The 14,721-nt window shown below is 40.0% G+C and overlaps 1 protein-coding gene across 4 annotated transcripts; it reads left to right on the top strand.

Annotated features, from left to right (window-relative positions):
* Positions 1-344: 344 nt before the first annotated feature.
* On the top strand, positions 345-14,239 carry LOC105888946. Of its 4 annotated transcripts, XM_042707991.1 has the most exons (14): positions 2,221-2,602; positions 2,689-2,954; positions 6,063-6,102; positions 6,221-6,235; positions 6,540-6,682; positions 6,794-6,929; positions 7,256-7,525; positions 8,659-8,970; positions 9,082-9,248; positions 10,023-10,073; positions 10,684-10,761; positions 11,593-11,646; positions 12,039-12,164; positions 12,344-14,239. In XM_042707991.1, exons 3-14 carry the CDS (start codon positions 6,063-6,065, stop codon positions 12,530-12,532), a joined length of 1,581 nt encoding a protein of 526 aa, XP_042563925.1. In that variant the 5' UTR covers positions 2,221-2,602; positions 2,689-2,954; the 3' UTR covers positions 12,533-14,239. The 4 variants fall into 4 exon arrangements, with proteins under 4 accessions (XP_031424643.1, XP_042563925.1, XP_031424642.1 ...); XM_031568783.2 differs by lacking the exons at positions 2,221-2,602; positions 2,689-2,954 and adding an exon at positions 345-727; XM_031568782.2 differs by lacking the exon at positions 2,689-2,954.
* Positions 14,240-14,721: the final 482 nt, after the last annotated feature.

The following is a 14,721-nucleotide window of genomic DNA, read 5'->3' as shown; positions in this document are numbered from 1 at the left end:
CTTTAGTATTGCCTATTGTGTTAAAATTGTGTTCAAATAAGGCCCATTTTATAAGTATGCTCATTTTAGTCGGAATCAACTTTATAATTCTCACAATTCTGACCCTTTGCTTTTTTATTAACAGCATTTACTTGTACTTTTACTTTCAATACTTAAGTACATTTAATATCAGAAAATTACTTTTGATACTTAAGTACAGTAAAGATCAGATACTTTAAGACTTTTACTCAAGTAGTATTCTAAAAGGTTACTTTTACTTTTACTTGAGTCATTTTCCAGTAAGGTATCTTTACTTTTACTCAAGTATGGCTTTTGGGTACTTTATACACCACTGGTTGTCACCTATCCCTATGTGGATCTCACCATGTTGGAACAACCATGCATCCCCCGTCCGTCCCCTCAACCAAATGGGAGGAGTGTAATATCTCTGCTCTGCAATGTTCCGGTTTCCGCTAAGGAGACACCCCAGTTCGCTAAGGGAGCAGCTAGTGTGCTGTGGTAAGGGGGGAGGTTTGGAGAGGTTAAAGGCTGGATTAAGCATAGTTAGCAGCCGAGATGGTGAATATAACTAGTATAGCGACGTTGCTCAAGTGACTGCGTGTGGTCAGGGCGATATTAAAACGATTTTCTCAAGAAAGATAACAACCTTTTTCAGCATGGACTCCATGCACATAACACACGTCTGAAGTGCACTTGAATTGTGTGTATACTCCAAACAAAACTGACCGTGAGTATAAACTACTTTATTATACAGCTCTTCAGAGTGTTCCAAAAAGTTCCGTTGATTTGAATGGGCCACCCCAACGTTCGCAGGTCTTGATATTCATAGTTTTCACGGGACGTCAGAATGCCAGTTGGTGAGCAAGAAAAACATCCCGCAGCTGTCTATCACTGGAATTTTTACAGGAACCGACCACCTTTCATTCAAGATCATTTAATATCTCCGCTTTAACAGTGTCTGACTTAGGTAGTAAAATGCCAGACAGTTGTTGCTCGGTTAGCTGTTCAATTCGGCGAGGAGACAAGCCCGGATTGTGTTTTTATCGCATTTAAAACCCACCCACGTTGCTGCCAGCCAGGTATGGAGGACCAAACCTATGGAGGACCAAACCTGCCATATTTATAAATGAATGAATGAATAAATAAATGTCCACATCCATGCATTTAGACAGAAATAAATGAATAAATGTATTAATTAACGCACAATTGTCAATCAACAGTTACTTATAATTTACATTTATGTATGTATTTATTTCTGTATTCATTTATGTATTCATTCATTCATTCATGTATTTATTTATTTATTCATTCATTCATTCATTCATTCGTGCATTTATTTATTTATTTATTCATTCATTCATTCATTCATTGTTCCCAATATGATAATGAGAGGAGGCCAGTAGGCGTGGAAACTGACGTTCAGACATTTTGCAATCAATCCAGAGCCTTAGATTCAATCTAGCTAACTAGTGCAAGCACTTCTGCATTTTCCCGTAAGATCTGCATATAATATTTCAAGCTAGCTAATAACCTATAAAGATTCTTTATTATTGTTATTTATTCAGTCTCGGGCGAGAGACTGTGGAGAGGTATCTATCTAGCTAGCTAGGTTGGTGACAATCTAGAGAACAGTACAGTAACGTAGCAGTGTGGAGCAAGATAGCTGCTAGTAACGTTATTGTTCAAGGGATGTGTGTGCGTGTTGCTGAAAGTATTTCAGTCACTGTAGCGATAACTTCCTTGTAAAATGATGATACTGATGTAATGCTATGGCTTTGTATCAGATCGCCAGGTCATTGCTCTCAGGTTGTGCCTTATGCATACCTTGGGATACTCAGGAGTAGGTTGCCCATTCACAAAATGTTACAATGTGCTGCTTTAGTATTGCCTATTGTGTTAAAATTGTGTTCAAATAAGGCCCATTTTATAAGTATGCTCATTTTAGTCGGAATCAACTTTATAATTCTCACAATTCTGACCCTTTGCTTTTTTATTAACAGCATTTACTTGTACTTTTACTTTCAATACTTAAGTACATTTAATATCAGAAAATTACTTTTGATACTTAAGTACAGTAAAGATCAGATACTTTAAGACTTTTACTCAAGTAGTATTCTAAAAGGTTACTTTTACTTTTACTTGAGTCATTTTCCAGTAAGGTATCTTTACTTTTACTCAAGTATGGCTTTTGGGTACTTTATACACCACTGGTTGTCACCTATCCCTATGTGGATCTCACCATGTTGGAACAACCATGCATCCCCCGTCCGTCCCCTCAACCAAATGGGAGGAGTGTAATATCTCTGCTCTGCAATGTTCCGGTTTCCGCTAAGGAGACACCCCAGTTCGCTAAGGGAGCAGCTAGTGTGCTGTGGTAAGGGGGAGGTTTGGGGAGGCTAAAGGCTGGATTAAGCATAGTTAGCAGCCGAGATGGTGAATATAACTAGTATAGCGACGTTGCTCAAGTGACTGCGTGTGGTCAGGGCGATATTAAAACGATTTTCTCAAGAAAGATAACAACCTTTTTCAGCATGGACTCCATGCACATAACACACGTCTGAAGTGCACTTGAATTGTGTGTATACTCCAAACAAAACTGACCGTGAGTATAAACTACTTTATTATACAGCTCTTCAGAGTGTTCCAAAAAGTTCCGTTGATTTGAATGGGCCACCCCAACGTTCGCAGGTCTTGATATTCATAGTTTTCACGGGACGTCAGAATGCCAGTTGGTGAGCAAGAAAAACATCCCGCAGCTGTCTATCACTGGAATTTTTACAGGAACCGACCACCTTTCATTCAAGATCATTTAATATCTCCGCTTTAACAGTGTCTGACTTAGGTAGTAAAATGCCAGACAGTTGTTGCTCGGTTAGCTGTTCAATTCGGCGAGGAGACAAGCCCGGATTGTGTTTTTATCGCATTTAAAACCCACCCACGTTGCTGCCAGCCAGGTATGGAGGACCAAACCTATGGAGGACCAAACCTGCCATATTTATAAATGAATGAATGAATAAATAAATGTCCACATCCATGCATTTAGACAGAAATAAATGAATAAATGTATTAATTAACGCACAATTGTCAATCAACAGTTACTTATAATTTACATTTATGTATGTATTTATTTCTGTATTCATTTATGTATTCATTCATTCATTCATGTATTTATTTATTTATTCATTCATTCATTCATTCATTCGTGCATTTATTTATTTATTCATTCATTCATTGTTCCCAATATGATAATGAGAGGAGGCCAGTAGGCGTGGAAACTGACGTTCAGACATTTTGCAATCAATCCAGAGCCTTAGATTCAATCTAGCTAACTAGTGCAAGCACTTCTGCATTTTCCCGTAAGATCTGCATATAATATTTCAAGCTAGCTAATAACCTATAAAGATTCTTTATTATTGTTATTTATTCAGTCTCGGGCGAGAGACTGTGGAGAGGTATCTATCTAGCTAGCTAGGTTGGTGACAATCTAGAGAACAGTACAGTAACGTAGCAGTGTGGAGCAAGATAGCTGCTAGTAAGGTTATTGTTCAAGGGATGTGTGTGCATGTTGCTGAAAGTATTTCACAGTCACTATAGCGATAACTTGCTTGTAAAATGATGATACTGATGTAATGCTATGGCTTTGTATCAGATCGCCAGGTTATTGCTCTCAGGTTGTGCCTTATGCATACCTTGGGATACTCAGGAGTAGGTTGCTCATTCACAAAATGCTACAAAGATTTAAATAAAATAAGTTCATAATGGCCTGGGACTTTTTGTTCAACATTGATACAGTATGTCAAGCTCCTGGCAACTAGCTGGCGTTTGCTATCGCTAGCTAGGATAGCTCAGCGCGCAATTTTACAGACTGTAACATTAACATTTTGACGGTAACATTAACATTTTGATTTTAACGTTAACGTTGAATGAATGAATGAATACAGAAATAAATGAATGAATAAATAAATGAATGAATGACTGAATAAATAAATGAATGAATACAGAAATAAATGAATGAATACAGAAATAAATGAATTAATGAATAAATAAATGAATACAGAAATAAATACGTACATAAATGTAAATTATACGTAACTATTGATTGACAATTGTGCATTAATTAATACATGTATTCATTTATTTCTGTCTAAATGCATGGATGTGGACATTTATTTATTCATTCATTCATTTATAAATATGGCAGGTTTGGTCCTCCATACAAACCTGCCATATTTACAAATGAATGAATGAATAAATAAATGTCCACATCCATGCATTTAGACAGAAATAAATGAATACATGTTATACAATGTAATACAATTAATGCACAATTGTCAATCAATAGTTACTTATAATTTACATTTATGTATGTATTTATTTCTGTATTTATTTATTTATTCAGTTATTTCTGTATTCATTCATTTATTTCTGTATTCATTCATTTATTTATTCATTCATTCATTCATTCATTCATTCATTTATTTATTTATTTATTTATTCATTCATTCATTCATTCATTCATTCATTCATTCCTGTATTTCTTCATCTCAATATGTTAATTAGATGTGTCAATCAAAAATAGGTAGACGGTATTTGACACACCATTGGCTAATCGTTTTCAACGCGTTGTATTCGATTAGGTTAGCCTTACCTTGCTGTCATGGAAGCATGGTGAAACAGTGTGCCTACGGGACTTGTAGATCTGACACAAGGTACCCTGCGAGATTAGAGGGACACGTCGTTTTTTTCTCGCATTTCCAAAGCCCAAAACACAGGAGGAAAGGCGCCAGCTGTGGATTAAACAGTGTGGGAGATATCTATCTGGCGAACTGCGCTATCGCTAGGTATGATGACTAACTATCTAGTTGAGAACATCCCCAAACAGTTATGGTTCATGGCAACTAGTATTATTACCATCAGAAGTACATAACTAGTCTCTACAACAAATGTGTTAATGTTAAAATCAAAATGTTAATGTTACCGTCAAAATGCTAATGTTACAGTCTGTAAAATTGCGCATTGAGCTATCCTAGCTAGCGATATCAAACGCCAGCTAGTTGCCAGGAGCTTGACATACTGTATCAATGTTGAACAAAACGTCCCAAAAGGCCATTATGAACTTTTTTTATTTAAATCTTTGTAGCATTTTGTGAATGGGCAACCTACTCCTGAGTATCCCAAGGTATGCATAAGGCACAACCTGAGAGCAATAACCTGGCGATCTGATACAAAGCCATAGCATTACATCAGGATCATCATTTTACAAGGAAGTTATCGCTATAGTGACTGTGAAATACTTTCAGCAACACGCACACACATCCCTTGAACAATAACGTCACTAGCAGCTATCTTGCTCCACACTGCTACGTTACTGTACTGTTCTCTAGATTGTCACCAACCTAGCTAGCTAGATACCTCTCCACAGTCTCTCGCCCTAGACTGAATAAATAACAATAATAAAGAATCTTTATAGGTTATTAGGTAGCTTGAAATATTATATGCAGATCTTACGGAAAAATGCGGAAGTGCTTGCACTAGTTAGCTAGATTGAATTAGGCTCTGGATTGATTGCAAAATGTCTGAACGTCTATTGGCCTCCACGCCTATTGGCCTCCTCTCATTATCATATTGGGAACAATGAATGAATGAATAAATAAATGCACGAATGAATGAATAAATAAATAAATGAATGAATGAATTAATAAATAAATGAATACAGAAATAAATACATACATAAATGTAAATTATAAGTAACTATTGATTGACAATTGTGCGTTAATTAATACATTTATTCATTTATTTCTGTCTAAATGCATGGAAGTGGACATTTATTTATTCATTCATTCATTTATAAATATGGCAGGTCCTTCCCTTTCTATGACCAAATTATTATGCATAGGCCTAACTAATACTCATACTAATGCATTAGAGTTAAAACAAAGCCACAAAATCAAGCAAAATCGAAAATTTTCTATTTTACAAAGCTACCTACAAAGCATAGACTACTTTCACAATGTTGCTTTAAAGACTTTTTTAAAGTCTCTATCTTTTCTGGTTATTTGCAGATGATGTACCGCTTGTTTTCCGCCTTGGGTGTTCTATTCGGTGAGTAGCACACTGGCTATAACCGTGTAATTGGCCTGTAGGACGGTCATTGTATTGCTGGCTACACTACTGTGTTACAGGTTCTTACAGTAACCTATAAATCTGCTTTACTCTGCAGGAATGGCCTCAGCGGGTAAGGAACCAGTGGCTGTCCCTAGTCTCCTGATTTTGTCACAAAAGACACCACAAATTGGATAACCAATCAAGAACTATTTATAACTATAATGGAACAAAAAGATGGAGAAAACGGGATAGTTGGTGAATTAATTAGTGATTACAGAATCAAGAGCTGTTATAGAGATGTACCATGATACTTTACTTGGCATAATAAATAGTCTTACCACAATATGTATTTTTGTTGCTTTTATGGTATGTAATCTAAGGTCATGCATGACAGTTACACCTGTCTCCCTTTCTCCTCTCTCTCTCTCTTATAGACGGCTCTTATGGCTTAGGGCCGAAGCCAAAGAGGATATGTCCTGGGATGCCATTCAGTTTTACACTGACATATAAGATAAGCGGAGCAGACTTGATGTTCTACAAGAACGGGGTTGAGAGGAAGGTTGCCACTACCAAGGAGGTAACACCCATATGGACCTATGGACCAAGGATCAGTACATCCAATAATACATACAGTCCAAACCAACAAGCAGGAAGTTTGCTGTAAATTGATTATGTTTTTTCCCCCCAGATTATAGACCCCCAGTTTCGGCTCAATGGCACTGTACCTTATTTACCCGAGGTCATGAAAACGCATGAAGGGAAGTATTATTGGAAGGCTCCATCGGTCGATTTTGAACTGAATTACATCAGACTAATTCTGAAAGGTGAGTATGTTGTGGAATGTCATCTCTGAAAGGGTATCAATGTTTTGTACATTGAGATATTTTACATACTTAGCTTTGCTCCCTTTGTACTCTCTACCTCTGTCTATCTATCTATCTATCTATCTGTCTATCTATCTATCTATCTATCTGTCTATCTATCTATCTGTCTATCTATCTATCTATCTATCTATCTATCTATCTATCTATCTGTCTATCTATCTATCTCTGTCTATCTATCTAACTATCTATCTATCTATCTATCTATCTGTCTCTGTCTGTCTATCTATCTATCTATCTATCTATGCATATATATATATATATATCAGACTGCAGTGTTCGTCAAAATGTGGTGTACGGTGAGGAGTTGGCCTTAAATGTGCCGGCGGACGCGTCTGTGTTGGAGTTCACCCCTCACCTCTCAGACCAACACTCCGTCCTGTGGAGACGGATACACAGAGGGGGGGACGAGGAAGCAAGGGGCGCGGTTAAGGACGGCCGCTGGACAGCACAGAGGATGACCCAAGCGGATCAGGGGCGCTACACTTTACTCAGGGAGAGTGGTGGCCAGATCTCCAGCACTGTGGTCTCTGTTGAAGGTAAGACCAATGAAGCGCGTGCTGAGAATATGGGACAGATGATTGCCAGAATAGTAAAAGAAGACAAGGTGTTGCCATATTTCTCTGTAAGTAACTTCTACTTCTGGTTTATATGAGTTGAGATAACTTTCAAAAACCTTGAGATTCACAAATAGGACTGATTTGCGAATATCACAAATATGATTGAAATATTTGTGCCATCACTTGTCTTCATTGATTAGAGGAAAACTATGCCACATATACTATATGCCGTTTGACATGTTTAATGAGATACAGGAATTGTTTTGCTTTGAAGAGTACATTTTAGCGCCTCCCTTTTTCAAGCATTTCCACCTCAATTTCACATTTGTTTATGATTTCCTACACTTCCCAGAGTGCATTTCAACCACTACTAGCTAACAATTGCAGTTGCTGATTTGTCTGTTGTAGCCTGGTTGCAGTTTCATTTAGTCTTCTTTAGTTGGATTATTCTGAGTATGATTATTAAATGTTGCCTCAAAAAAGTGTTGGAAAAGAGAAGCCCTTGCATTTCTCTTTCATGGTTATAACACAACAGTGGCTACCATTTTCGATTGTGTCGGAAAAAACATCTTCTAAGTGCATTGTAGCCGGAAAGGACATGTCCCTTTAGTGGCATCACTATGGCTACTCATGTCCCATGCGGCTCCATCTGCAGTGTGTGTTCTAGAAACACGGTAGGTATATCTGGGACTCCTTTACCACTCCTATGAGAGGCTTTAGTGTAGCGGTAGTCTGGTGGGAGACAGACATGACTTCATGATCAGCACCTCATGATGAGCGAGTTCACAATCTGGAGACTACTTACACACCTAAACTGTGGACACACTGTCAAAAAGTAGGCTATTAAAGAGGTGAGCTCAGTGGACATTTAAAAAATATTTCAAAATTGTTGTCTTCTTCTTCTTCGGTGATCTTACCTGTTTTATGCCCCTTTGATTGTGTGGTCTATTAAATACGATTTCAATTTTGTATTATGTATTAAAGCACTTTGAGCTGCATTCTTCGCATGAAAAGTGCCAATATAAATAAAGTGTTTCTCACTTATTTACAGTATTTTGTAACCAAGATATGTTTCCCTTCTGTCTTGTTTGTTTTTCTCCCTGCAACTTCAGAACTCCAAATACATGCTCACGTGGCTGATGACGACGTCAGAGATCACTGGAGAACTGATGTTAATATCTCTGCACGGGAGGCTGTAGTCACTTACTTTACGGCTTTCGGGGGTGAGCATGTGCTCTTCCGAGACGGCATGGAGACTGATGAGGGCTTCGACATTTTTGGAAATCGTATCACACTCCAAAAGTCAACGCTCCAAAAGTCAACTTTCAGCATCAGCAAAGCGCAGCCAAGTGACGCAGGACGATACGAGATCCATGACAAGAATGGACATCTGGCCATCTCACTGTATCTGGAGAGAGACCCTGGTCAGTCGTATGCCATGACCTGTTTTTATTGTTGTATAATGTATTCATTAATTCGACTTTAATCTCTTTCTGCGTGTCAACATTTGTCTCTCTCCTTCAATCTCTCTTAAGAGTTTGATCTTAAGAGTTTAGCCACTCCCCTTGGCATATCTGCGGGCGTGCTGGCAGGACTGCTGTGCTGTTGCTGGTGCTGTTGCAAGTGCTGTAGTGATGACGACGGTGACAAGACTGAGTCCGCCGCTGCTTCTCCAGACACCGAGCAACTCGCCCACGTCCATGTAAGCGTATCTACGTTGGCCAACTTTTGGGGTAGATTCAGAAGGGGAAAGTCTTAGGGTTAGGGTCCTCTGCAACATCTGTCGGCCAAGGATAGATGTGGGATCGGTATTAAAACCGGAAGTGACAATGTAATTCCGACAAGTGATCACACCCGTTGTGTAAAATATGCGAATGTCACTGGATAGCTAACAAGCTAGCTAAACCTAGAGTTTGGGGTGATGTGCTCTGAGTGCAAAAACAAGATGCAGACTATCAAATTAATTTTTACACATGTAAATAATTATAAAGACTTCTTATCAGTGCTATTGAGTACACCACATACCGCAGCAAATTACAAATGCATACATTAAACAAAAATGAAGTACTCACTCCCGGTTTTAATACCCATCCCATGGAAATACGGATCCTTGGCCGACAGCCTGAACGAAGTTCAGTTCTTTTGAGTTAATGTAGGGCCTTTGTGTTTTGACAGCATCAGAAAATGTTGTGGCATTTATTCCTCTGCAGCATCCTCATAGCTCACTGTCACTCCACAACAGAAGGGTAGGGTCATACTTAGAGTAGAGTTGATTCACAGTTACAAGTAGGACCAAGGTTGAGGATTCAAATGACTGAATTAATTAATGAATGAGTGAACTAAATTGCCATTAGGGAATTTGTCCTCTACACAGCACAATCCATTAAGGCTTTACAGGTTAAACAATATGCAACACAATACAGAAAAGACAGCTATGTTCCTGTTTTTTTCTTACCAAGTTTCCATTTTGTAACAGGATCCCAGTGAGATGTCTGGACCCGGCGACCCCTTGCAACCTCCATCATCTGTGAGAGACCCCTTGGCCTATACTTTTCAAATGTGTCACACTATATTTCACATTCGCCACAGACTATACCACAGCCTACACAATCTTTATGCTCTTCTTCCCAACTTCATGAAAATCAAATTCAATTAGCTGTGACTCCCTGTGTCAGTGTGTGTACAGTGTGTCAGTGTGTGTACAGTGTGTCAGTGTGTCAGTGTGTGTACAGTGTGTCAGTGTGTGTACAGTGGGTCAGTGTGTGGGTCAGTGTATGTGTACAGTGGGTGAGTGTGTGTACAGTGTGTCAGTGTGTGTACAGTGTGTCAGTGTGTGTACAGTGGGTCAGTGTGTGTACAGTGGGTGAGTGTGTGTACAGTGTGTACAGTGGGTCAGTGTGTCAGTGTGTGTGCAATGTGTACAGTGTGTCAGTGTGCCAGTTTGTGTCAGTGGGTCAGTGTGTGTACAGTGTGTACAGTGTGTCAGTGTGTCAGTTTGTGTCAGTGGGTCAGTGTGTGTAGCATCCAGGACGCAATATTCTTGATGATTCACCAGAGGCAAAACGTGCACACATAAACAACTGCTTCCTGGGTAAAAGAACACTATTGAAACCCTGTTTGTCTCTCCTTGCTCACAGGCTCCCTCTTCAGGTGACACCAATGAACTAACGGCCTCCATGGCGTACCCCCCCAACCCCTGGGAGAACAGTCCACCTGTAAGTCATCAGCGCACACGCACACACATACACACATCTCTTTGGATCTCTAGTCCAGCCATCAGCACACACACACACACACACACACAACAAACAAACACACACACACACACACACACACACACGTCTCTTCGGATCTGCTGCTCACATTTATGACCAATCTGTCTCTGTCTTCAACCTTCTCATCATCATCAGCATCATCAACCACATTGCTACAAATCAGTCATTTCACTGAGATTTACATTAATATTTGTTCTTTTGGTAAATTCAATTCAATTCAGTTTTAATTTTTTTATATTTTCATTATATTTTTCAAATCCAAAGTGACTGGCAAATGTTTTCAGTTGAGGAGGTCCAAATATGTCCACATACTGTATGTATAATAAACAAGGCTTGATTAGGGCGCACGTAGGCAGTCACCCTAATAAAACCCCAAAAATACTGTTTTGAGGCGTCACCTGGTGGCAGCTTCCTGAGCTAGCCCGGATGGTGATGTTTTTCAGGAGTCTCTGTCCCATACATTCATGTATCAAAATTCCAGGGAGGCATAATTTGAAGGCGAAATCTGATTTTTCATGAAGGCATCATGTATCACAGCCTGCCTGAATCTGACCGACAAATTGCTTTAGAAGCCAAAGACTCATCCAGATGTCTGTAGACGTGTATAATCATCTGCATCCACAAGACTACCGCCCTATGTCATACTCTCTCAGTTCATTTAGCCTCAGGTTCAGTTCATTTATGTCTCGACAGTGGAATAATGTTTACCTTTCATATTTATAGATCATGTGTGTTGGTTTGCTCCTGATTGAATGTGTTTTGTGATTTCAGCCTTACTTTCCTGACCCAGCGTCAAGGCCACACAGCATAGTGGTCCCCGTGGAGGTTTGTACTCTCGTCTGTAGTAAGCTCATAAATGACACATTAACATGAAAATTCATGTCCCCTAGTACAGTGGTCTCTAGACCTCTCTTTAATATAGCTTTCCGTTCAGTCATTCTATCTATTACATTTACAGGTGCCCGTGTATCACCTTGCTAATAGTGTTATGGAGCTAGATTACACGAGAGAGGAGAGAGAGTATAAACTGATATGTGAGCACATTATAGGGCTCTGTGTTCAGAGGCAACCTCCCCATTTCACATTCTCGCTTTCCGTCTTTTTGCTGCCGTGTCTTGACAGTGGAGTAACGCTTACCTTTGTTTGTTTGTAGATCTCTCTTTCTATGTATCTATTTGTTTCTTCCCGGGGTGATTGAGTTTATATTGTCTTTTCAGCCCAGCGTCCCTGAGTGGGTTCCAAGCGTCCCTGAGTGTGTTCCCAGCGTCCCTGAGTGGGTTCCCAGCGTCCCTGAGTGTGTTCCCAGTCCGTACAGTTCAGCAGCTCCCACTGCTCCTCCTGAGGTGTGTACTGTTGTCTGGGCACAAAACAAGCATCATAAGAATAAATCATTAACTTTTTTTGAGTGATAAAATCTGCAGACACCAAGTGTGATCTTATATGAGAAAGTGTTCATTTTAAGTATGTTCTCAAGGCACTGCAAAAAAGGTAAATAGGGCCTGATCTCTCTGTCCCCTTACAGGCTCCTGATGGAGGAGGAGGAGGTGATCGTGGTGCTCCCACCGCCCCTTCTGCACCCCCCGACCCTGGTCTGCGGTACCAGTCGAGAGCCTGGGGTAGTGGCCAGGATGACTTTCTCTCCAGCTCTCCTCTCTGCATGGACAGCGCCACCGACAGCTGCACCTTCACCTCAAACAATCTCAACTTCTAGACCGATGCGTTCCGTTGACAACTCGGGATCGATGGAGCATTTTCACACGCAGTGCGCTGTGACTTGTGTTGCGTCCTACTGACTGGTACGCTGTGATTTAGACACGTAGTTTCACGCTCAAAGGCAACGCGCACTACTTCATTTGCACTGGGCCTGTTCTGCTGCAGTGCTGGAGTGGATCTGTCAATACCACAGACTCTCACGCCATCCAAAGGGCCACCATCTTTCTTTGACCTGTTACTCTGTGTCTAATGTCTGTGAGTCTGTTCGTGTCTGCTAGTGTCTTATGTCCCTATCTCATGTAAGTAGGCCATTTCATGTATCCTTTTCTTAGCTTGCTAGAATTGGTAGCAATGCAAGTCTGTGTTATTTTACATATTTATCACACAGGATTGTAATGTTCTTACTGCCTGATCAGGTCCAATCTCATTCACAAGCCTTGGTGTTTTTTTGTGTCTTTTTATGTATGCGATTTTATCTCACTTTGTTGTAACTTTATAATGGTGGATAATGAAAAGACATTTTCAGTCCCAAACGTGCTCTAAATGCCTATGTAAGGCCTTCAGTATCCAAAAGTGGCCTTATCCTATCTCAGTGCAATTAATCATGTTGTTGTTTATTTCTGTTTACACTGTAACACCCTGAAACCATTACTATGTTTACAAATGACTATTTAACACTTTAACACAAAGTAACAGTCTGGGGCGGTCAACTCATTTTGAATGATATTATACTGTCTAGGTTTGGTGTACACCCTGATTAAAAAGATGACCCCCCCCCCACCACCATCACCAAATGTCATGTCATTACATAATTCACTCTGCATGAAATCTTTCCACATGTATTTAGATGTAAGCCATTATGTGAAAGTGCCACAAATTACAGCCATGTTTAGATATTGGTAGGTTTCACGTACAAGCCATATAAATGGATCCCCTCATGTAGTCTCAGATAACATTAGACTTAATTGTTGGCTTTTGTCTACAGCCACAACAAGATGTTTGGAGCCAGGCATATTAGCATTTTGATTGCCATGGTCAAGCTAGACCCCCACCTGCCTGGCATTCACACACCCCTATACCCCTTTCCTTACATGCCCCTACCTCACACCTTGAACTAGGACATACCCACCCCCTCTCCTTATTCTTTACACCTAACACAGAACTTCCTCCCCAGACCTGAAGGTAATCGTTTATGCCATTTTTTAGTATGTTAATTATGTAGTCCTATAAGGGATACATTTTTTTTTTTAACAAACAAACAAACAAGGCTGACTCACGTCAGTTTTTTTATTGCACAAGCGACACACACGTGGTTATGGAGAAGACACAGGACACACACACACACGCAGGCCTCAGGTCACTGTGAATGTAATCTCTGCCTTTAACCCATCCCGGACTGTCCTTCCTCCAGGACCCCAGGAGCAGTGGGCAGCTTTTCAGCGCCCGGGGACCAAGTGAACCGTCTGTCTTGGTCAGGACGGACAGGAGAGTGTTCTGTTCTTTTTGCATGTTTTTCTGTTGGGGTTCTTAGTGGAGGAAACCCCTTGTGAACACGTGGAGAACATGCAAACTCCACACATAATTATGTTACCATTCATAAGAGGGCGGCAAAGACAGTGGAAGATAACCGCTAACTTGTAACTTGTTGCTGTGAGTTAGAAATTCCGAGGCTAAAACTTTGTTGGAATAAACAGATTCTTTCTAAGCCGCCTTCCCGAGTTCCTTTACTCACTACCAGCTATCTTGAAACATTGAACCAACTGTGGCGTTTCATCAAAGATTCGCCAGGAACAGCAGACTCTTTCAAATGCAAACAAAGATTGCTCTCTGGGACAGTACAGAATCATGATCAGTATCAGCACTTATGTTGCTACGTCTTTGGAACTCGTTCATGCACAACATGCACAACACTGTCTGTCAGTGTCAGTGATTCTTTTTGGAGTAATATCTCCGCGATATCCTCCAGAACAAGGCAAAATGGACTGCAATATGCAGTGGAAGGATATATCCAAAACATTAAGATCAACAACGAAGGGGACACAACAATAATCGAAGCTAAAGCATTCAGGTCTCATTTAAAAAATGAGAAACCCCACGACCTCTTCATTAAATGCCACCAGCACAAACTCAAAGTCAAAAGTCAAAGTAGCTTTATTGTCAATTACTTGTAGACTAGTCATGTTCTTT

This window comes from Clupea harengus, chromosome 6 (genome assembly GCF_900700415.2).
Source record: "Clupea harengus chromosome 6, Ch_v2.0.2, whole genome shotgun sequence".
NCBI classification, from domain to species: Eukaryota; Metazoa; Chordata; class Actinopteri; order Clupeiformes; family Clupeidae; genus Clupea; species Clupea harengus.
This window is presented reverse-complemented; position numbering and strand designations above follow the sequence as displayed.

Excerpts from the sequence above, each read along its gene's own strand:
- LOC105888946 (XM_031568783.2), top strand. The coding sequence starts at position 6,063 with ATGATGTACCGCTTGTTTTCCGCCTTGGGTGTTCTATTCG. Across the intron at positions 6,683-6,793 it reads AGGTTGCCACTACCAAGGAG|ATTATAGACCCCCAGTTTCG; the intron begins GTAACACCCATA and ends TTTTCCCCCCAG. Across the intron at positions 12,165-12,343 it reads CTCCCACTGCTCCTCCTGAG|GCTCCTGATGGAGGAGGAGG; the intron begins GTGTGTACTGTT and ends GTCCCCTTACAG.